This window comes from Drosophila mauritiana, chromosome X, assembly GCF_004382145.1.
Source record: "Drosophila mauritiana strain mau12 chromosome X, ASM438214v1, whole genome shotgun sequence".
Taxonomy (NCBI): domain Eukaryota; kingdom Metazoa; phylum Arthropoda; class Insecta; order Diptera; family Drosophilidae; genus Drosophila; species Drosophila mauritiana.
The window spans coordinates 20,608,230-20,632,021 of record NC_046672.1 but is presented as its reverse complement, the minus strand read 5'-3'; the positions used below and the strand labels follow the sequence as shown (position 1 = coordinate 20,632,021).

General features: G+C 42.0%; 4 protein-coding genes and 1 pseudogene across 4 annotated transcripts; 4 read left to right on the top strand and 1 right to left on the bottom strand.

Moving 5' to 3' along the window:
- Window positions 1–3,544: 3,544 nt before the first annotated feature.
- Window positions 3,545–4,180, top strand: LOC117147113 (E3 ubiquitin-protein ligase PPP1R11-like). The gene has a single exon (XM_033313881.1). It carries the CDS (start codon window positions 3,575–3,577, stop codon window positions 3,884–3,886), a length of 312 nt encoding a protein of 103 aa, XP_033169772.1. The 5' UTR covers window positions 3,545–3,574; the 3' UTR covers window positions 3,887–4,180.
- Window positions 4,181–4,485: 305 nt separating this feature from the next.
- On the top strand, window positions 4,486–5,183 carry LOC117147112 (E3 ubiquitin-protein ligase PPP1R11-like). The gene has a single exon (XM_033313880.1). It carries the CDS (start codon window positions 4,580–4,582, stop codon window positions 4,889–4,891), a length of 312 nt encoding a protein of 103 aa, XP_033169771.1. The 5' UTR covers window positions 4,486–4,579; the 3' UTR covers window positions 4,892–5,183.
- Window positions 5,184–5,489: 306 nt separating this feature from the next.
- On the top strand, window positions 5,490–6,427 carry LOC117147109 (E3 ubiquitin-protein ligase PPP1R11). The gene has a single exon (XM_033313879.1). It carries the CDS (start codon window positions 5,583–5,585, stop codon window positions 6,123–6,125), a length of 543 nt encoding a protein of 180 aa, XP_033169770.1. The 5' UTR covers window positions 5,490–5,582; the 3' UTR covers window positions 6,126–6,427.
- A 12,089-nt stretch (window positions 6,428–18,516) lies between these two features.
- LOC117147106 lies at window positions 18,517–19,943 on the top strand. Its single transcript, XM_033313876.1, has one exon. The coding sequence runs from the start codon at window positions 18,594–18,596 to the stop codon at window positions 19,650–19,652; it is 1,059 nt and encodes a 352-aa protein (XP_033169767.1). The 5' UTR covers window positions 18,517–18,593; the 3' UTR covers window positions 19,653–19,943.
- A 2,295-nt stretch (window positions 19,944–22,238) lies between these two features.
- Window positions 22,239–22,855, bottom strand: LOC117147111 (annotated as a pseudogene).
- Between the last annotated feature and the right edge of the window lie 937 nt (window positions 22,856–23,792).

The window sequence follows — 23,792 nt, the reverse complement described above, 5'->3', positions numbered from 1 at the left end:
ATGAAATGTGCCTCAATTCCAAATCCTTGCCTTCTTTTTTGTTGGCTTACAGAAAAAATGTTTTTCCCAACCCTGCACTTGAAAAAATATCTGCCTAATTTCGATTTTATAGTGAATTTTGGACAAATTAACACTAATCTTAACGCATATTATTCAAGAAGTGTCTTCTTTTGCGGAGTTCGATGAAATAGCTTTTTAAATTAGCATGGCCACACTTTAATGGTGTGACCAGTAAAATACATTAGCCAGTCAAAAGTATGTTCCGAAAATAAACATATCATATATTTTGAGCAACACGCAAAATATTTAAAATTTGACCAAATAATCGGTCAGAAAACTAAATATTTTTCTATATGTGTGCATGTTGTGTTGGACAGTTTGACGCCAATGAAAAGAAAAAGGACGCAGCCTCGGCATTCAAGGAACTACCATATCTTCGCACACCACTCCACATACATACGTATATATATGTTTGTACCCACTATATGTATATGTGTGTGGTCTATTCCCCAGCGGAAACTGCTTATCACACATTTCCACACAGCCCCGCAAAATCACACACACAATCCAAATACAATACAGGAATGCCAAAAAAAAGGGAAAAAAAAACAAAATACACTATGGTGCGGAAAAGGGGAGTCGACTAGTAGAGTAATAGCATAAAGAATGATGCGTAGACATGATTTCCGTGCGGTTGATTTCGCTCTCTGTCTTCCTTTTAACCGGCACACTGCTTTCGATGCAAGGCGGAAATTGTTAAATGGGAATTTCCATAAATTCCGAATAGCATGGGGTAGCTATATTATTGGGTTACTTTCGAATATCTTTAAGAAACATTTTGGTTTGCTAGCTTAGCTATTCTTGGGCAGCAATGGTGTTTGAAATAAAAACCTAAAAATGGCTGAAGAGATCGTTGCACCACTGAACAACATTATTTAATTCATAGACATACTAAAATTCATGGAATGAAACTTTTTTGTAGAAATAATTTAAGCAAGCATCTTTTTCCTTTCTTATTGTACCTGTAGTGTTGCCCTTTCGCAATTCTTCTCCTCTACTTTCTTTCATTTCTGTGATTTTTTTTGTTTATTTTCCATATTTCTTGGAACCAAAGTTCCACTGTTTTTAGAGGGACTTCCTGCTGCGAAACTATGCGCTCGGGGATTTAGTTTCTGGTACCTTTTTGTGCGTTATCTGCATGATTTTGCATGCGGAGGCAGAAGAGTGCCGAGTGGCGATAGGGACTTTCAAAGGATCAGGAGCAGGACCAGGAGATGGAAATGGAGATGGAGATGGAGAATAAGAAGGAGGCTGCCTGAAGTAGCATGTAATTCATCTTATTCCCCAAAGACAACCACACCAGCGACAAAGGAGACACGGACGCTTGAGCTTACAATTCCGGCGGGTGAATTTCTCGCGCAGATGGGTGTGCAGGAAAATACGGCGGAAAGGCGAGGAAAACAGGAGACAGTCGAAGGCGTTGCTGTCGTCGCATTTTGTGCGTGTCTCCATTGGGACATAAATGCCATTTGTGGGATGGGGCAGGTTCCGACCAGACACGCGCCTCATTATGTGCCACCCACCTCCCCTTCTCACCAACACCTCCTTCCCCAATCCCAATCCCCAATCTCCTTTTGACGCATAAAATGCGTAATGAATTTTAGATTTCATTTCAATGGCTCACAGAAAGAAAGTTATGGCTACAGGCGCTCGAGGATTTGGTTTTCCTTGGATATAACGACCCCGCCCTTTCACTTTCCCTGCTTTTCCGCCTTGCCGCCCACCGGAAACTTTTATTTGACCGTTAAGTGCGTGAAGAGCAGCCGCCAAGTGTTTACTCCAATGGTCTGCAAATAGTTTTAGGTGATTCCCCAACTGGGTGCCGCGGCAAGTGCCTTTAGTAAAAATACTAAGCCCCACAATCGGTTAAGGGAAAAGGGTGAAAATTGTTTAGCTTCGAGATTGAATGCTGCAAAGACGAGAACGAAAATAAATTTGAGCCAACAATTTGCTCAAAACTGATTTCCAACTAGCATGTCTTCAACTAAATGCGGTTGCATTTACTTGTAAGTCTTATTTAATGCTAAAATGTAGTAACACTAAATTATCCAAAAAATTATTTAATTTGATAGTAAATATTTTACTGACTACCGCTTACTCAATCGATTGGAGCCACATTTTAATGGCAAGCAACAAAATGAACATTTTTTCAACTCGATTTCCCCCTGTGCGTTACACTTGAACCTCTGGCCACGCCTTTTTTCCGCGCGGAGGCCGGGAAAAGCGTAACTATTCAAACGGCATTGAGCATAATTTTTCATTCAGGGTCTTTGGCTGGGCTTTGTTCGCATTTTGGACGCTGCGGCTTCGTTTTTATTATCTGCTGCAGAGCAGACAAAACCCCCTTTTTCGCCCGCAAACATAATTTTTCTTGCTTCTAATGCCAGATAAACGCAGACAAGAAGTAAAAAACACGAGGCCACCAGAATAAAAAAGTTAAAAAATAGTAAAAAAAACTAGAGGGGAAAACTGAAAGCCAAGAAAACGAAAACGAAGCTGGCAAAAAGTTCCTTAACCCCACAGAACAGCAGCCATCATATTATTTTCAACATTTATTTGCCATGCGTAAATAAAAAAAATAAATACGTATATATATATATATATATATATATATATACATATACATGAGGAAAGGGCGGATTTTTTGTGCACTTTTCAAAGGCCAAAGTGGTAAAGTAAAATGGAAAATGGCTTTCCCAAGCCGCCAACCGCCCTCCCACTTCTCACCCTTTCTACCAATAATAAATGCAAAACTGCACCGGGCAAGGAGGATTGCATTTTAGGTAAACATAGAGCCCGCAAAGGAGCTGCTCTGGGAATTGGGAAACTGTTTGGTGCGGGCAAGCCTGGCGAGTGGGTGGGGAATGGGTGGGGCGAAATGCTGCGGGCTTATTGGGACGGGGGCACTGCGGGGTTAAGGCGTGTCCTGGCGCTTGTCCAATTGACGTAAATCGTGCACAAGTTTTGGCAGCCAAAATGACTGCGGATAAAGCTGGAGACGAGACAGCCAGAAAGAGAGGGGCAGACAAGTGGAGAGTGAGACGGGTGAACAGGCGGAGAAAGAGAAGAATGAAATGGCAAGAGGTCAGCAAACTTGGTGGCTCACAGGCAGCCTCAACACCTATCGAAACTCGTTTTTCACTAGCTGTAATTTGAATATGGCCTCAAAAAGTGATATGTAAAAAGGAATAAATGGGATGTAGCTAAGGGCTAAAAAATAAATAATTTGTATTAACTTTCGCATTGACAAAACTTTAAACTGATCATTATGCAAATATATATATTATAACTAAATTATATATATAATTAGGTAAATCCGGTAATTGACATGATTCTGGTAAGAAAAGTTCTTATAAAAGTATCATCATCCTGGGAAACGATATAAGATATTTATAACTCAGTTTACATCTAATTTTTGTAGAAGACAGAGCACAGTTTGTTTTGAAATTCTATAAATTGTATTTTTTTTTTAATAGCTCCAAATTTCTAAGCGTTTATTTTTGATTTTGTCGATATGGATTCGAACTCCGTGCCCACCATCTTCTGCCCCCGATTGACGCAGCAGAGGCAGATGACCGAACGGCGCGTCTGCTTTCATGCCGGCGTTATCGATAACGAGCACATGAACCGGCGCAAGTCGAAGTGCTGCTGCATCTATCGAAAGCCACATGCTTTCGGCGAGAGCTCGTCCTCCACGGACGACGAGTGCGAACACTGCTTTGGTCATCCCGAGGTGAGAACTCGCAATCGCTTGAAAAAAACAGCGGAGGCAGGAGCAGCAGAACGGGTGAAGTTGCTGTCATCAAAACCATCATCTTCGCAGTAATCGGAATAATCGACCGCCTATCGAAGAGATAGCGCAGCATAAGGATGATCCGGCCAAAGAGGAACAAAAATCGGTAGTCAACAATGAAAGTAGTCTACAACTTTTAAACGAGAAAAATGTAAAACCATCTGAACCAGAAAAAAAAATAATTTAAATATCCGCCTCGAAGCAATATCCGCCTTTTGTACAGATTGATTGAAATTGCATTTTCGTAAGTTAAAGTAGCCGATACTCGTGTTAAATTGGGAACGAAGAAATAAAATAAAGCAGTATGGATAATGTTTTGTATTTTTGAGGATGGTGCCATACTTCTTATAAATTGGTATATTTAGTTTTTAAGACCGAGGTCTAAGATCTTAAAGGCAATTAAAGAATTAAAGGCAATTATATAAATAAATTAAATTATATTATATAATTAGGTAAATCCTTTAACTGACATGTTTCTGGTAACAAATAAATGTGGCGGTAGAAAACCTCCTTTGCTAAAATGATTAAACATAGTTATGTGAATAAAAGCTAAGATCACAAAGGCTCTTCTCAAGCTATCATCCTGGGAAACGATATAAGATATTTATAACTCAGTTTACATCTAATTTTTGTAGAAGACAGAGCACAGTTTGTTTTGAAATTCTATAAATTGTATTTTTTTTAAAAGCTCCAAATTTCTAAGCGTTTATTTTTGATTTTGTCGATATGGATTCGAACTCCGTGCCCACCATCTTCTGCCCCCGATTGACGCAGCAGAGGCAGATGACCGAACGGCGCGTCTGCTTTCATGCCGGCGTTATCGATAACGAGCACATGAACCGGCGCAAGTCGAAGTGCTGCTGCATCTATCGAAAGCCACATGCTTTCGGCGAGAGCTCGTCCTCCACGGACGACGAGTGCGAACACTGCTTTGGTCATCCCGAGGTGAGAACTCGCAATCGCTTGAAAAAAACAGCGGAGGCAGGAGCAGCAGAACGGGTGAAGTTGCTGTCATCAAAACCATCATCTTCGCAGTAATCGGAATAATCGACCGCCTATCGAAGAGATAGCGCAGCATAAGGATGATCCGGCCAAAGAGGAACAAAAATCGGTAGTCAACAATGAAAGTAGTCTACAACTTTTAAACGAGAAAAATGTAAAACCATCTGAACCAGAAAAAAAATAATTTAAATATCCGCCTCGAAGCAATATCCGCCTTTTGTACAGATTGATTGAAATTGCATTTTCGTAAGTTAAAGTAGCCGATACTCGTGTTAAATTGGGAACGAAGAAATAAAATAAAGCAGTATGGATAATGTTTTGTATTTTTGAGGATGGTGCCATACTTCTTATAAATTGGTATATTTAGTTTTTAAGACCGAGGTCTAAGATCTTAAAGGCAATTAAAGAATTAAAGGCAATTATATAAATAAACTAAATTATATTATATAATTAGGTAAATCCTTTAACTGACATGTTTCTGGTAACAAATAAATGTGGCGGTAGAAAACCTCCTTTGCTAAAATGATTAAACATAGTTATGTGAATAAAAGCTAAGATCACAAAGGCTCTTCTCAAGCTATCATCCTGGGAAACGATATAAGATATATATAACTCAGTTTACATCAAATTTTTGTAGAAGACAGAGCAAATTTTGTTATGAAATCCTATAAATTGTAGTTTTTTAACACCTCAAAATTTCTAAGCGTTTATTTCTGATTCTGTCGATATGGATTCGAATTCCGAGTTATCGATGGTCAATGGTCAGACGGAGCTCAAAGACCCAAGATGGGCGTCGACGTCAACCCAGACAACTCCTTGGGCACCGGAAACCTTTTCCGGAGTTAGCTCGGCGGTTAGCATTGAAACCTCCGTGCAGCCAGTGGCCGCGTCCACCACCTACTGCCTCCGATTGACGCAGCAGAGGCAGCTGACCGAACGGCGCGTCCGCTTTCATGCCGGCGTTATCGATAACGAGCACATGAACCGGCGCAAGTCGAAATGCTGCTGCATCTATCGAAAGCCACATGCTTTCGGCGAGAGCTCGTCCTCCACGGACGACGAGTGCGAACACTGCTTTGGTCATCCCGAGGTGAGAACTCGCAATCGCTTGGAAAAACAGCGGAGGCAGGAGCAGCAAAATGGGTGCAGTTGCTGTCATCATCACCATCGTCTTCGCAGTAATCGGAATAATCGACCGCCTATCGAAGAGATAGCGCAGCATAAGGATGATTCGGCCAAAGAGGAACAAAAATCGGTAGTCAACTTTTAAACGAGAAAAATGTAAAACCATCTAAACCAAAAAAAAAAATAATTCAAATATCCGCCTCGAAGCAATATCCGCTTTTTGTACAGATTGATTCAAATTGCATTTTCGTGAGTTCAGGTAGCCGATACTCGTGTTAAATTGGGAACAAAGAATTAAAAAAAAGCAGTATGGATAAAGTTTTGTATCTCTGAGGATGATGATCTACTCCTTATAAATCGGTTTGCAGTTTTTTACCCTGTTACCGGTAAAACGATTATAATTTGAATAACTTCGATAACACTATGACCAATTCTTTGCTAATTAATGTATGTATTTGTATATCTGTGCTCTAACTTAATGAAGTTTTTCACGCCACGTCTTTCACTGTTCCTCTAGCAGTTTTCGAAGGCAAAGAAAAGCCGAAGAAAACCCGCTTAGAAAATGCTCTCCTGTTCCTGTCACTCAGCGGGCAGAAAACCGCAAAAAACTGACACACGCCCCGCCTTCTTCAACAGTCACGCCTACCTATACAGTGGCGCGGGATGTCCTGCGGAGGGGCGGGGTTTTCAACATGTTTACGCCCCAGAATTTCCTGCCCCTCGCCGAGGAAGCGCCATCGTGTGTCTATTGATTGATTATGCGAACTGTCTGCGCGAACTTGTAACTAGATTAATGAACTTTTTGCAGTGGATGCAGTGCATCTCAGATGCTAGTGGGAGACCCCCTTTGAAAGGCATCCTCGCACGCCCGTGCGAAATCCCTCTTGAAAGCAGCGCTCTATTCGAACTCCGTTGCTGTGTTGAGTGGGGGGGAATTTAAGTTGCCAGCGAAGCGAATGTGGAACTCGATGAAGCGGCGGAAAATGGGAAATTGAAGCGTTGCTGTGCTGATGGCTTTGTGGTTGTCGCCCTGTCATCCTAATCCCTAATTCCAGTTGCGTTTGCAGCTCTCTTTTAAATTGAAATATCAGATGCAGATCTATTCAGAAGCTTTCCAGTTAATGTTTCCATAGGGCACTACAATAATTTACAAAAAATGTTTAAAAATACTAAATATATATAATATAATGTATAATATAAATTTATAATATATAAAATACTAAATATATTATTTGCGACACATCTTTCGGTACTTATTGTGTACTTACTTATTGAACTTGCTCTAAAGGTTCTTAAATTAAAATATTTCATTGCTTTATATTTGTTCCATTATTATGTTAAATGAAATGAAATTTTTATACCTGTTACTGCTAAGGTAAAAGGGTATACTAGATTCGTTGGAAAGTATGTAACAGGCAGAAGGAAGGGTTTCCGACTATATAAAGTTGCCACGCCCTTTCTAACGCTAACAAACCGCATAAATGACACGCTATATTAATCACACTAAACTATTCATAAATGTATTGACATTCTTCACATTTTTATTAGTCTTTAAAATTTCTATAGATGTGCAAGAAAAAAAATTGCCACGTCCACTCTAACGCCTTAAAGCCGCCGAACCGGTCACGCCCACACTTTGGAACAATTTTTAAATTTATTCTCATTTCATTCCCCAATATCTATCGATATCCCAGGAAAATTATGAAATTTCGCGCTCGCATTCACACTAACTGAGTAACGGGTATCTGATAGTCGGGGAACTCGACTACAGCATTCTCTCTTGTTTCATTTGAAGAACTAAAATATTTTCCTTTTAATTAACCTTTCCCAATATAATTACATAATTCAATTTTGCGAATTAGTCTTTTTTAATTTATAGTTACGGCTGCCGTTCCGGCTCCTCGTCTACTTTCAATTCCCTGTTTAATCTGCGAAATATTTCTGTTGCCAAATGAAGCTGTGGCTGACAGGGGCGTGGTGGATGGGGCTGGGGGCCTCCTGAAAAGGGGCTTATGCAATCCCGAGCACATGGCATGACACAAATTTTGTGGGAAGAAAATATTAAAAAAACCTCGTACAAAAAAGTGGAGCGAAATATTTCTGTTTTGGTTTTTGCGCTCCTTCTGCCAAACTTTGAACCCCTATGTGTGTCCGTGTGCTAGTGTGTGTCTCTGTGTGGCATTAAGCCACAACTCAATATGTGCGCCAGTGTGAGTGCGTATCTGTGTGAGCCAGTCGCGTTAGTCGTTTTTATGAGGTCTCTTGGCGCTTGATTCCGCGGCCCCAAACCGCATTTGAAGTGCCTCCGCAGCAAGAGGAAAAAATATATCATATATATGATATATACATATATATGATTTGCATAACTCACACATGTGTGGCCATATCCCCACATATGCCGTATAGCTCTAGCCCTTTTAACTTGGTCAATGGGTCGCCGTCAACGAAGCTGAATGTTTCCTCTTCTCACATTATTTATTTTCCCTCTTTTCATTTTTTTTGTGCTGCGCTCTGCTCTTTTCTCCGCTTTTTCAGTTTTAGGCAGGACGCTGCGAAAAGGACGAAGGATCTGTGCAAGGCAAATTGTTCCTTCTTCTTCAATGATTAAGTTGATGAGGCCGCGGATGACATCAAAAAATGGATGCTTTGAACATGACACAAATGCAAGGGATAAAAGGGGACAAATGAAGGCATATATCCACTAACAAACGCACGTAACAAGCAAAAAAGCTCTTTGCGCTTAAATTTCACTCAATTCATTTGCATATATGTGTTAATTTTTCCTGGTGAGCTTCATTCCGATACCGTAAAATTATTTAAGTTTAAATGATAAGTTTAAAACGTAGGTGTATGCTTAGCATTTAACTGTAATCCGAAAATTAAAATGACCATTTAATTAGCTTGGAGATAAAATATAATTAAAGTAGCCGCTCTTCGGACAAGAGCAATAAGTTAATGCCATAAACTCTTCTCTAATTTCACTTACTAATTGCCATTAAAATTAATCCGAAGCCAGCTCAGGGGGTCAAAAAATAGGGGAAATGATGGCCAACACCTTGGCTCTGTTGGCCATAATCCCCAAATAGCTTTGAGGTCAGCTATAAACAATTTGCGAGCAATTCCACAAAAATATTGTGGTTAAATGTTGGAAAATGTAGGAAATGTGCTACAAGCCAAAAGGACCCGAAAGTCAAAAGACTCGGAAAATGAACCACAATTAAAGGGGGCGGTGGAGTGAGTTTTGAGAGGGGAGTGGTGTGCTATCTGCTTTGGGGCTCGCCTTTCACCCGCTTTTCCACCGCTTTCCCTTGACCAGATACAAATAATGAGGCAGACCACAACAATTACAGCAAACAAACAAACGGAGCAGAGCAAATAAAAAAATATAAATCTGGAAAAAATAAAAAAGCAATTGAGGCAAAGGAAGCTGGGAAAACACTGGCACGAGTTTGTACGGGTATGTGCGTTTGTGCCAAAGTGAATAATTTCTTTTTAATTTCCACTTAAGTGACTTTTAAATGCTTCACATACCGAAAAGGAGCGGGGACTCGACGAGGCGCGGAAAAGCATGGAAAGCAGGGAAAGCCAAGGTGGCAAGGAGAATGACGATGGGGCCGAAAAAGAGGGAAAAGCGGGAAAAGCGGGAAAAGCCAGCCAGCCAGACGACACGTCACTTTGACGCCCTCTGGTGTTGGAAATTGGCAGGCAAATGGAATACTCGGCAAGGGGCTGGACAGGGGGGCGTGGCAGGTGTTGACTGGCGGCTGACCCCGTGTTTGATTTTCCCCCAAGTCAGTTTTCATACTCAGGCTTATCCCCGTCTTACTTCCGCCTTCTTTGTGACTTGTTAATTTACTCACCAATTAATATAATTATATTGCCACCCCTTTTTTGTACGTCTCTCAATATTGGCGAAGCACTTGCTTCTCCGTTTATTCAATTCATTCTACTGAACATAAAATTGATTTTCTTTTACGTGAATTTAAATCTACTTTAAAAATAAAATATGTATTCGTATATGTTTGCCTAATCGAATTTTCAACATTTCATCTAAATTCATTCCCCATCCTTCAAATATTTTCATTTCAGGCTCTTGAACGTATCATTTGACTACCTCATGATTCCCAAATTTTATGCTCCGCTTTCATTTCTCCTTGCCGTTTATGTAATTGACTTCATTGCCAACCATCGATTCAAGTACAAGAGCAGCCTTCTTCCTTTGTGCCCATCACTTGGGCTTTCTGGCGCTTTTTCCCTGTTATTTATGGATCACAATTTGAAGGCTTTTCAACAATTTTTGAGTATCGAAATGAATCCCACTTGAGAACGCACAAAAAATTGGTAAATGTGATATGCAAATGGGGTCGGAAGAGGTGGCCGTGGCAGGGTGAAATCATCGACAGCTGAGTCAGCGACAAGAACAACAAATAAAAGGCAGTTAAAATGCTGCATAAACGGTAAAATGATGGGCGGAAAAATTGGGGGAAATTTGAAGAGGGGCGAAAAAGAAAGTCGTGCGATTTTACCTTTTAATTGTTTTGTTATTCATCGTTGTTTGAGGAACACGCAAGTTACAGCCGAAATCAGGAAATGTTTTTTATTTATTATAGCCAGCTACTTAGTGCATTTTTATAAATTTTTTAAAACTTGTAGACTGTATTTTATGCACATCATGAACACCATAGTAGTCCAACTCAAACAGTGATTCCCCAAGCTCAACCATAAGTTACGCTCACGCCCGCAGAAATTAAGTATACGCACAAGACCTACAAATTTAACTTGCGTAGCAAATAATAAGAATAATAAATAAAATAAAAGGCGAATAATAACTTGTAGCACGAAAAGTATGCAATCAGTTGCTCTAATTAAAACGTTCATAGCCAGTTGGTTTTTCCCGATACACGGAAATCAAGTTGCGTATACGCCCCGTGCATCAAAAGGGGCAAGCAAAGCTGGCCAAAGAGGGCAAACGGTAAACATAAATAAATAACAATAAACAACAATAAAAATTGACTCCTTGTGGCATTCCTCCTCTGCCACTTTGACCAACACAAATCATGGGAGCAAATCATGCGAAGCACCAAAAACACACACACCCGGAGTCGGAGTCACAGGGGTCGGAGGTCATCTTTACGCTGATGTCTATGACATTATCAGCAGAATTTATTAAATGACAGACACATAAATATATAATATATTAGGCCATAAATATGAGGGGGCAGGCAGGAGAAGGACTTCGATAGCCGCTGTTCATGTGACAAAGGTCGACCAGCGAGTTACCCTGGAAATGAGAGTTCGCAACGCGTGCACAAGTCCTAAATCACACGAATTATTATGCCACATGCAGCGAACTGACTATATTTCCTTTTTACAGGGTATTTGGTGGAAAAAATCCAACCAGACAAGAGCAGCAAAAAAGAATACATGAAAACGAATTACAATATTTTAATTTGATGTTATTATTATCGCGCACACATGCTACACATTCTCCCTCCCCCGCAATATTATATACATTTTTTTGATATTTTATTTATTTTCTAATGGTTTTTGGGGAGTGCGAAAATAATGGCAGTGGCGCAACCGCACACACATGTATTTCTGTTGGGGGTGTGCTATTCAAACGAAATTATTGACATCTAAATTAGAGGAATTCGGGGTCTCTGGCTTTCTTTTTTGCTATTTGGGTGCTTCGTTTTCGCTTAATTTCGATTTTATTCCGTTTGATGTTGCGCCCCGATTGGAAGTGTTGTTTAAATGCAAATAAATCTGGATTTAAGGAACACTCAGCGTGAAGTGGCTTATGAGCATTTCGCGGTTTGTTTTTCGCTCTATATATCAAACATACGCTGTTAGACATTTTAAGGTCGTACTAAAATCGCGTAATTTAATTGAGGATTGTCCTCAATGATGTCTTCAGAACATAGTTCTTTGATTTTCTTTTACAATTCTCTTGTTCTTTAACTTGGACCAGTTCATATATGCACAAAGTGCACTGTGTACTTAGTAAACAAAATAAAAAATAATTTAACATCCGAATCATTAATTTTCAAGTCAATGTTGTAACTAAGTGAATATTAATTTAATGCGTTTAACTTTTCGGCGATGACTAGAAAAATAAAGAAAACTTTCTGAACATCGCCCATGCCTCCTGCTTTTTTAGTTAGATTTTATTTGGATAAGTTATGGGTATAATTGATTATGAATCTGGGTCGCCATGCCGTCGTAGGGTCCATCTCTTTACTTCCAGATTTATCGCCCCAGCGCCCATTCATTGACTGCTGCCTGTATCTGAATAGTGCTGTACTCTCCTTCGATCTTCTTTACCTTGTCGTAGATCTCCTTTGCCTCCACCGCCAACATGTCTTTAGGAAGAGTCCCAGCTATGACTTGGTCTGCGTCGTCCACACCCTGAGGGCACACAGCCTGTGAGTCGATTCCAGGCCCCTGACATATGACCTTTTTTCGGTAGCTTCGATTGTATTGACATCCTGCAGGCATACTGGAGGAGTAGCTTGCGATCCTGCCTTGGAACCCTATTGGCTTCCGCCGGGTATTCTTTGAACGGCAGCCTAGGGTGTAGCATGACCCCCACGAATCTTATCGTGGCGACTCCGACTTGTATGGTGGCTGGCTCTACCTGGACGCCTCCACGTCGTCGAAGTGGTCCTCGAAGTAGAAATTCTTGGCATCGATCACCGGGCACTCGTATGCTATGCGGTGGACTCCTCCTGCCATCCTCGAAGTCGTCCGACTCCGGGCCTAAATCATCGGTTTTGGCCGCACTCAGCCGTAGGTCGTAGGTTTCTTCCTAATTTCCACGTCATTTTCACCCACTTCTCGCTCGCTCGCACCTGGTGATGAACTCAGTTGTGTTCACTGTACTTTTGAGCACTTTTTCCGGACTGCGGACTGTTGCGGAATAACGGGATTCGAGATCTGGCAAGACGAAGACTATAATGAATTTAAATTATACATTTTCTCTGCTGTGCTTCCTCTTCCCCTGCTCTTCCTCCACCCCTGCTCTCAGTGCCCCCTGTGTGTGAGTATGTGTGTGCGAGAGGCGCTTATGGCTTTGTTTGCTACGTGGCCTGCTTTTCCCGCCCCCCTTTGCGCCACACCCCTGCCGCATTTACCCGCCCCGCCCGTTCCGCCTCTGTTTACTCCTTACAATCAGTTACAGTCTCAGCTGTCAATAGATTGTTGACATTTTTTCCTTTATACTTTCGCTTCGGCGAAAGAGACGGCAGACAGGCCGCAGAAAGAGAGGGATAGAAGTGTTGTTTGGGCCATGTTCTGTTGGCCGTCTTTTTTTTTTTTTGTTTACTGCTTAAATCTGCCAATTTACTCGTTTACGTTTAGGCTTTGTGCGTGTGTGTGCGAGTGAGCGGAAAGTGAGGCGAACTGGGCGGAAAAGCGGGCACATGTGTGCGGAAAATTAATATCTGTGTCATTTTTTGGGTTAATAAGGCCAAATTGAGTATATGTGCGAGACACACTTAATTATCATCATATTTATGGCCGTCACGGGGCGACACTTTTGTGTCCCGTGTCCTGCGTACATTTCCCACGCTTTTCTTCGTTTTTTATACCCGTTTATTATGATTACGGGTAATTATGTCTAATTTCTAATAGGGCGATATGTTATCGAAGCCACCAGCCGAAGGCGAACTTATTTTTAACATTCTCCAGCTCCAGTCTATGGGGGCTTCAGCATTTCGAGGAAAATTTAAGAACCTACCGCGAGCTCTGCATATTTTGCAAACTGACAGACAATATGCACACTAAAAAGCAAATCAGTTTTGAAAATGTCCACTTTCTCATCATCTGAACTACATTATTTTTCAAAGTGGTTAATGGAAATTTCCTCTTGCTCTTTCTCTGGAGCCTTTGCTGGGGATCCCTGTCTGTTTCCTGGTGTCGATGATAAAGTAGATTAGAGGCAATTTAGTATGCGTCGGAAAGTGACTGTTGAGAAGCCATCGACAGATGTCTGTCGTCGTACCGGCCATAATATATGTATGTAGCTGTATAAGGAGCTCCCCCTTTATATCTTTGCCGATGTCTCAGGTCAGTGCGAATGTCTAATCTCCGGGCTGACTGTCTAATCGCATTTGATGATGACTCGACTTGACTCCACTTGATTCGATTCCATTCGATTCCATTCGCTTCCATTCACTTCCATTCGACTCCCTTCGATTCAATGCGACTTGACTTTTCCCGGCCTTTCCCCGCGTTTCCCTGGCAAAATCCGGACTTAATCAATCATTGGCCGTCCGTCTTTGCGCTCTCTTTCGCTTCCTGAACTTATCTATTCGCTTTCAATTAATTTTCCAGCTTTTATGCCAGCTGCATTGGCCACAAAATTTTGTTTGGCCAAAAGTTAAGGCTTGATTGGGGAATCCCTGAACTTTGAACTGGCCGAAAACCCAGGCAATTGAAAGTTTGTCAAGTGTTTAGGGCAAAAGTTCGGAAGTGACCTGAAAAGTGTGTTCGGGGAAATTTCATTCGATTAGATGGGATTCTTGGTCTTGCTACTCGCTATTTCTTTTTTTTATTTTGCGTATTTTTCAACCTTTGTTGAACAATATTTTGCGCCGCAAAGTTTTCCCCCACCTTTCCTTTTGCCGGCACACAGGTGCAAACGGAAAGTAAAACAACAGGAGCAGCAGCCTCACAATTTACATAAAAAAGTTTGTCATGCCCGAGGAAAAGCGGGTAAAAGCCAGCACATGCATGTTTTTGTGTATATTAAAACTGAAAACGCTGCAAACGCCCGAGCATCTGGAGAAGCCTCGTCTCCGGGTTCAACGCTTCGGTCTGGGCCATCCTAGCTTCCTTCAGGTGCGCACACATATATGAACTATACATACATATATGCATGATCATGTCTGGATTAGCTTAATGAAAGCAAAGACTCTGGCGAACAACAGCTGATGGGACAGCCGGGAAAGCCGGGAAAGCTGGGAAGCTGGCAAAATGTTAACAGTCAGTGCCAAGAAAATGCTGTCACGCAAAACGCTGAGACGATGACAATGTAACGTTTTCCCATGGTTGTTTCACAAGTGGAACTTTGCCGAAACCGCTCTGTTGTAATAATGAAGTGGTTTTGGACCATTCCATGCTATATACATTTTGTATATCGAATCTATAGCTTTCCGTAATCTCTGTATAGCCTTCGGTAATTTCTCTGCTTGATTGAAGGAATTTGTATTTTTGTTTAAGAATTATTGATTTGTTAATTATAATTAATATTTTCAATTAATTTGTGGCATATGTTCTTAGATTCCATCTTTTAACATTTAAAATGAGTTAGGAGTATAAGAACGAAATTTTCCCGCTCGTAAAGGGCACTTAAGGGGCGACTCTAGCTGAGTTTTCTGCCCCAACATGTGCTTACATGTGTGTAAGCGCATTTTGCAACGTGTTGGGGGCTCTGACATGCTGACGGCAACATGCAACACAAGCCACCGAGCGCAGCGGCAACATCAGCAGAACATACGTGCACGGCAGCAACGGCAAGGGGGAAATGGGGAAACGGGGAAACGGGGAAAGCCTTAGCTACCAGCCATGAAAATCCTTCAGAGTCGCGTCGAAACATCCGCGTGACGACGTCATCGTCGTCGTCATCGTCCTTGTCTTCTATTGTTGCTGTTGTAGCCAGTGTTGCTGTTGTTTCTGCTGCTGCTGCCGCTGGCAGACATTGCTGCAAAGATTTACGGAAAGTTTACAGCCTCAGACATTTGTTGTGGCTTTTATAAATTGTGTCTGTGCGTGGGTGCCAAGGTGTCTCCTCTGGGCGCGTTGCGGCTGAGGGGCGTGGCACGGCCGCCTTTGTTGCATTGCAGTAACAGCAGCGGCATCATCAACAGCAGCAGCAACACGAAACACGTTAAGCGCATTGCCATTTGTGCCACATCACGGCAAACGGCGAGGGAGCTCCTTCCTTGGATCATGGGAATCCCCGCATCTGGCACAAGTTGTTCAATTCAGCAAACAAAACAAGGCGGAGAATAAATAGTGAAAAATACATATAGAAGCAAAAATAAAACACGAAAAATTGCCTGCCTTTGTGCAATCGAATGGCTTAAGCGGGATTTATCGGCATGCCGAAAGGTGAATTCGATTGATTGCTCGATAAAGATGAGCGATGATTGGGGCTATTGTTATAAGCGAAATTGTATGAGGCCTGTTGTTCAGTTAATTCTACAATTAATCAGTGGCTAAGCGGAAATTGTTGTCAAAAGATTCTGCTCTGCTCGTCCATTTGCAACATTTAAATAACTACCATACCCAATAAAATAATTTAGCAACCTTAAATTAACGTTTCATGATTTCGTGGAAGATTCTCCTCTTTCTAAAATCCATTGCTGTGCAAAATACACATATGAACCACGAGTTTTAATTTACGGACTCATTCGCAATTCGTGCATCCATCACGCATCAATTTTTCACGTTTATCGATTACGGTTATTAATCATTCCCTTTCAGGACGATTCGATGCACTTTTGTCGACTCATTCGATGCTGAATCCTTCGGCTTAAGCGCTTTCAGCTTGTTAAATGCGCTGCTGGCAAATTGCATTCCCCATTTCCCTGCCATTTTCCATTTCCCATCCACACTTTCCGCCCACTTCCCGACAGGACACAGATGCTGCCACGACCGTGCGACTGAGATGGATAGCTATACTCGCGTCGTAATTAACATTAATTTCGTATAAACTTTGGCACATTGCGTGTACGCCATGTGTGCGAGTGTCACTCGCAGTAATATTATCATACAGCATACACTGAGCCTTCAGCAAGCGAACGAAATTTCAAGCGATATTCGCAATTGAAATCATTATTTTCTTAGTAAACTTTTGAGATCATGACAGTTTACTATGCTCAATGTGTGGTTCCACTGTTGATATGCCATCCTTTTAGATAAGTGAACCCAGGTTCTGCCCGTTTTTTCTTCGAGTGCTGAGGTGATACTAGATTGTCGTACCACACAAATTAACTGCGAGCACAATTGTTTTACACATTGTTGTCTGGGTTGTTGTTAAGACAGCAGCAGGGAAATGAGAATCTTTATGTGTGGATATGTGCTTTATGAACCCGTCGCTTAACCCCACTGCAGCCCGGGGGGTCTGTGTGCGTGCAAATGTGCAAGCTCAAAGTTGAATTTTCTTCAATTAACCTTTTAAAATCCTGCCCTCGTTTGTTCTTTCATGCGAGCACTTCTTGAATGCTGATTCGCTGACAAAAATGTTTTCTTCTTTTTTTCAGGTGAGTTTTGCGAATGAAGAAGGGTACTTTCCTTTCAGCTGGATGTCAAATTGTGAAAACTCAATTAAAGCAAACGGTAAGCAATGAAAATCCGTCTTAAAGATGTCATCGAATCCAGAGATGTTTGCCATTTGCGGTTGGCTGCACTGTAAGCTGACAATTGCAGCTCAAAAGCTCAAAATGGAAAAGCGATACCAAGTGGGAAGTGCGGAAAACGCAGGGAGCATGGCTAAAGAAAGAAAGGTGGAGTTTTCCCCTCGAAACTAATGAAGTAAAAGCAAAGTAAAAGGGCGAAAGCCATAAACAAACGACGCGAGCACGTGACTCAGCTCGCTTCTATTATTGTTACCAAGTTGCGCGACATAAATGTATAAAAGGTCCCAAAGAATACTTATTAATTGAAATAACGTTCTTCATTTATGTTCTCATCTCTTTATAAATAATGTTCTCATTAGCTTAAATAAACAAATTATTGGCGGAAATTACAATCGGAATCATTTTAATAATACATTTGTTATACTCTAGTTTTTAAATATCGAATACATATTTAAATTAATTAACAAAAGCTAAAAGGTTAATTTTCTAATCCAAATAATCAGTTTTATCAGGAAAATGGATTCCGAAACTGGTTTTTAAAATTTGTTTTGATTTAATATGTAGAATATATATGGTAATCTTTTAGATTTATTGAGGGGCTCGACATATGTTGATTGAACTCCGATTATACTGCAATAGACCGCACTTCCATTGTCTATTTGAAACTAAAGGAGTTGCCAGTGGGTGGAGGAGGAAAGGGGTGGGTGGAGAAAGGGGGGTGGCCGCAGGGAGTTTGCAGTCCTACTCCGACTGTTGCCCTCTCCCTCTGTAGCGATTCCCCTCTCTTTTTACCCTCTAGTTGCATTTCGTTGTTCTACAGAGGCAACTTGAGTTTTGTTTGTGTTTTGCTTTGTCGTGTATGTTGACACATTTTTCTTTCGCATTTTCTTCTTCAGCCATGTATGCATGTGTGTGTCTGTGTGTGTAAAACCGGAAATTACAAATGCAACAAAATGTTCTCCAGAGTTTTGATAGCATTGTCTCAGTTGCAGTCTAGGAGTCCCTTCTAAAGACGATAATTCCACGCTCGTGATTCCGTCATGGAACTCATTAAAAGAATCACATAATCTTAACATGAAACCGTTATAAGAAACGAGCTGCACAAGTAGCCTTTGAAATAAGATGTCAAAAGTAGATTTACTTTGCTCTAACCTTTTGTCACCAGTATCATTTCACTTCGAGACGTGTACAGTTCGGTTCACACAGAATTCTAGTTTTCAAAAAAAAAAAAATCGGTATTTAAAAAAAAAATGGAGAACAAATACGAGGGCGAGCAACCATCGACATCCGGTGCATCCTGTAGGTGCTCCGAGTCCAGGGTTGGCATATCTTCCGCTCAGTCGGAGTACTCCCTGGACACCACGCCGGAAGCTGTGATGGCGAATGCGGGCCGTCTGGAGAACGAGAACGATGGTAACGATACCGATGAGGAGGTGGAGATCAACTTCACCAGCTTGATGCCCGATCACGGTAAGCGCCTGTATATGGACTGCAAGCTGTCACTTCCGGCAGGCGGAAGCGTGCCCATGCGCGGCGGCGCAGAAGCCATTTCCACTTCCCTACATGTCAGTATGAGTTCTCCGGAAACTTGCTGTGACCGGCTGAGAAATACTGCAGTCGAGGTGCGCAATTGGAGATTGCAGAAGCTGGACATGGCTTGTCCGCTGAGCAACTGCGACTTGATGTTCAATCCTAAGGAGCTTCTAAGTCACTGCCTGATGCACCACGGGCAGATTATTACAATGAATATGCGACCCAAGGAGCCGAAGACTCTGAAGCTGTTTGGAAAATCCTTGACCGAGGACAGGGGCAAAACCAACTGTGTTGGTCTGATGATCTACGAGAGTGGCAACAACTTGACCCGTAACTTAAATCTGCCCAATACATACAAGAACTGGGAGAGCCATTTGCCCGTCCTGATAATGCTGTGGAAGACTTCCTGGGACTCGATGCCCATCGGACCGCGAGTAACCCATATCTATATTCTCTGGCTGTACTGTCCCCAGGCCCAGACGCCGTTGATGGTGTCCGTGGATATCGGAAAAAACACTCCGGGGCGGGCACGTCGGCAGGTGATTCAGACCTGTCCCAGCTCGGAGACCCTGGAGAATTTCGATCTGCTTTCGGACAGTCCGCACTTCATGCGATTCACACATCGCGAGATGAAGGAGCACACTGGAGACTACACGCTGGACATCGAACTGCAGCTCACCATTCTAGAGGATGGACCTACAGTGCAGCAAAGTTTGCCCAATCTTAATGGGACATTCTTCAGGGATGACGACACCGAATTTGAACTTATGGAATAAGAGAATACCTCCAAGCAGGAGGTATCTATTGGAAGCTCAGAAGGCCCTCAAGCGAACTAAACGCAATCTCTCCCAATGATTTTTGGCGTGGTTTTTCAAAATTATTTGCATTACTTTGATACTGTATCTAAAAATGGTTTCTCAAGTTTTTCAAACTATTTTGGATCCCTTTATACTTGGACGAGATACCATCTCATAAGCAATTCAACATGTGTGATATTGTAAATGTCCATTAAAATTGTATCAGTAAAGAACAAATTTCTTTTTAGAACTCAAAGTTAAATTGTTATTAATTAATGCGATGACAATTTAGTTTGAAAGTGCCATTTACTTCGCTCAATAGCATCAATAGCAATGGTTTACTTAATTAATTGTTTAGTCAAAATGAACCCCCATAAAAAATAGTTTCGAACTGCCATTAAATCGGCCCTTTGAGTTCAAACTTGTTATGTGTACATTTGAAAGTGCACCATAATGTTGAGTGTATTTGCAATTTCCTCGGTCAGACTGACAGCTTAATTTAATTATTCTTGAACACAAATGTTGTGGCCAACTCGCCCACTTAACCCGCTGTGTGTGTTTGCTTGGCCAAAAAGCTGTTCGCTAGAAATTTTTCGCTTACGCCGCAGCGTATGCAACATGTTCGCCATGTGGGGCAGGGGCGTCGTAAAAGGGGGCGGGCAGGGGCTGTTCGGTTTCGCTGTCCAGGTCGTTGGCAGCCATTAGCACAAATGTCGTCGCAAAAGGGGGCGTGGCGGGCAGAAGGAGGAGTAACTGCATCAACAACTTTTTAACCAACTTGCCAGCCCAGACTAACAAGACCGCAGAAATTGTGGACAGGGGTGTTGTGGAGAGGGGCCAAGGGGACTTGTGGCGGCAAACTAACTAACTCGATGCTTTCGCCTGGCACTTGTAATGTACCGTTATTGTTGCAACAGCACCGCCGGGGGTGGGCGGGGGTGCTTTTGGCTGCTTTGTCCGCGAAATACTTTTCTGTCCTTTTTATTCGGCTGCAAAAAAAAAGTAAGCTTAACTTCAGCTGCAGAGATTTTTCGGTCAGCGTTAATGCAGCAGTGTTACCCCCCTGAAGGGGGCTATCCCCCCCCCTTTGTGCCAGGGCCGCTGAACGCTTTATGAGCAATGCATCCGCGCACTGAGAGAAATGGGTCGAGCTGTTTTCGAGTAATACGAAACTCCGTCCGAAAACGATGGGTTTCGGTTCTCAACGAAAGTAATCGTTGGCTAGTGACAACGACTTACCAAATAATATCAAGTACATTGAGGCTATCACTAATACTTTAATGCAGTCGCAAAAAAATAATAATTCGTGAGCTTCTATATATATTATATTTTGTGATTCAAGCTTGTTTTTTTTCGGGCAGTGAATCGCCGCGGTCAGTTCCATTGCGGTCTGCTCATCTGTGTCCGTGTCTGCCAAGTTTTGGGGCCCCTTGGCCACGTCCCCGTCTCCCTCGCCGTCTCCACTCCCCGAAGAACCACGGTAAAATAGTTGCCAACTTTTCGTGTATGTACCACGGAGCACAGGGTCCCCCTTCGGACACTTTAAATTGCACACAAATTGGCAGAAATGGCTGTTGCCAGAGTTCCATTTTTGGCCGTTGCCTTTGACAATTTTTTGCCCGGGAAAGTTGCTGTTTTCCGCCCGAAAATAAAAAAGAACGCATTTTAATAAAACTAAGACAATAACGACTTTGCGTCTCCCTTTGTTCGCCCGCTCTGCCCGCCCCTTCAAGCGATTCTACTTTTTGTCTAGTCTGGTCTTCGGAGAATTAAGTGCTGTGGTTTGATGTTGTCCAGGGGCAGCCGCAGAATAAGTGGCATTTGAGCATTTGATTGGGCAGCGAGTCTGAGAAGTTTGCAGCCACGGCTGTGAGCATTGAAATATGGCTCGACAATCAGATGGCTGGCTTTAGTTATTGTTTCAGCTTAATTTGTATATTTGCGCAACATTTGGCTATAATTGCTGTACAAATTCAAATTTGTTTGGCTGTCTTGGTGGCCCTTGACAATTAATCATACAATTGCATTCAATTTATGTTTGTTTGTTTTCATGGCTTGTTGTTTTTCGCTTGAACAGGCCAACTAACCAATTAAATAATGTAATTTCAATTTGCATTGGCAGAAACGGGCGGCAGTTCGCACGGAAATGTTGCCTACTTTTTGGGATTGCTGTAAGTGAAGGGTTTCGAAATCTATATCTTTTTTAAATGTGTGTTTGAACTTTGGCTCACAATTTCAGTTTCTGATTGCGTGCGTAAATAATTGCCAAAACAATTCAATCATCAAGCTCTGATTTATTTACTTTAAGGCATTAAATTTCTTGCAAGTACTTTATTATTCAACTGCGTTGTGATCTAATGTGCATGTAAAATATTTATTAGGCCGATTACCTTTCTCTATTCTATTACAATAGTGTTATTGTATTAAGTCTCATAGTCATGTTAGGTCATTTTGAATATTGTACTAGCCAGGGTTGGGTTTTGTAAGTAAATTCAGTTACTTGAACGATCATAAAATAATTTATGTTTACTTGCAACAGTAATTATAATTGAATGTATTACTTATTCAACGCCCGCACACAAACGCGATAAAATGATACTCTTCTTTTCGCTGGCAAGTCAAAGTAACGCTCAAATAATCCATCAAATATTGCCATTTATATGCTGGTTACTGGTACTTTCTGGGTCACTTGCCCGGCCACGTTTCTCCACAGCTCCAGTGCTCCAGTGCAGGAGCAGGACAATAAACGCCAGCAGTCACCCTTTGTCCGGAGTGCTCAGACCTGCGTCCCGTGTCCTTTTCCCCGGACCTCTGCTCCTTTGCGACGTGCAGGCTGCATGAATTACGAGGTTAATTAGAAGTTTGACACGAGGCATGGGGCACTTACAATATGTACATGGAATAAATATATATGCGCACACAGGGTCCCAAAGTGGAGGCTGGATTCTGGGTTCTGGGTTCTGGGCTCTGGATCCTGGGTGCTGGGGGCTGGGTGCTGGGTGCTGGGTGCTGGATCCAGGATCCAGGATCCTGGTTCCGGGTAACTGGGGCAGGAGCAGCTGTCGTTGCAGTTCGAGGCACGTACATGGCTCACACACACACTCACGCACGAATGGTGGCCTGCATAAATAATGCAAGAGTGTGAAAAGACACACACTCACACACACACATGGACGGTGGACAACATTTGCCTAGCTTTGCAGGCAGCAGTTTTCAATATCAGCCTAGCAACTGGGAAATGGAAAAGCCCCAACACCTTCGCACTCCCACTGCCACGCCCATTTGGCCAGCTTGCACTTGTTTATCATTTATTACTGCAGTCGGAAAATCTGTTTCAGCTCCTTCTACATTTCACATTGTTTGTCTTCTGTATACCAGCTTTGCATGTTTTCCTACCATTTTATCCCAGCATTTTGCCGGTTTTTTTTTTTTTGGATTTTCACTCCTGCTGACACTTTTGCTGGCTGCTGGAAATGTTAAATTGAATGTGGCAAAGGTATTTTGCACGATGAAAATCGTAAATGTAATCGGAGGTAACGAAATTGTATTTATAAATGAAATTTGTGTGTCGTTCTGTGCGGAAATTTAATTGCATTTGAAAGCCCAATGCTTCCCTTTAGTTTTGATTATTTTAAATGCCCATATCCATTTTGTACGCAATGCTGTTGAATACAGATCATTTTGATGATTGTTTACCGTACACCTGCCTCAGATTTCAACTGGCTGCCATTGCATCATCCCAAATCAGTATCAGTCTTCTACATCCAATCCCAGTTGTTTGGGCCTTAATTATTCGACACCTTCCGAGCTGTAAACCAATTTGACGCCACTTGGCGACTGCACAACTGCACAAATTCGTGACACCCGAGGCAAAACGTTTTTAATGATGTTTGCAAATTTAATGCGTTCTTTAATTTAATAAATATAAATGCAGGCGCAGCAATTGAATTTCATAACCAGAAGTGGAGGGCACACACAGACAGCCACACACGCACACACAGACACAATTGAAGCTGCAATTGCAGTCGCGTGCAGTAGGTGCAGTATGTGTGGATGAGTGCGTGTGTGTGGGTGGGTGTGTGCACCTCGTTTCTTGTTCGGTTGATAAAGTTCATTTAC

Excerpts from the sequence above, each read along its gene's own strand:
- LOC117147113 (XM_033313881.1), top strand. The coding sequence starts at position 3,575 with ATGGATTCGAACTCCGTGCCCACCATCTTCTGCCCCCGATTGACGCAG.
- LOC117147112 (XM_033313880.1), top strand. The coding sequence starts at position 4,580 with ATGGATTCGAACTCCGTGCCCACCATCTTCTGCCCCCGATTGACGCAG.
- LOC117147109 (XM_033313879.1), top strand. The coding sequence starts at position 5,583 with ATGGATTCGAATTCCGAGTTATCGATGGTCAATGGTCAGACGGAGCTC.
- LOC117147106 (XM_033313876.1), top strand. The coding sequence starts at position 18,594 with ATGGAGAACAAATACGAGGGCGAGCAACCATCGACATCCGGTGCATCC.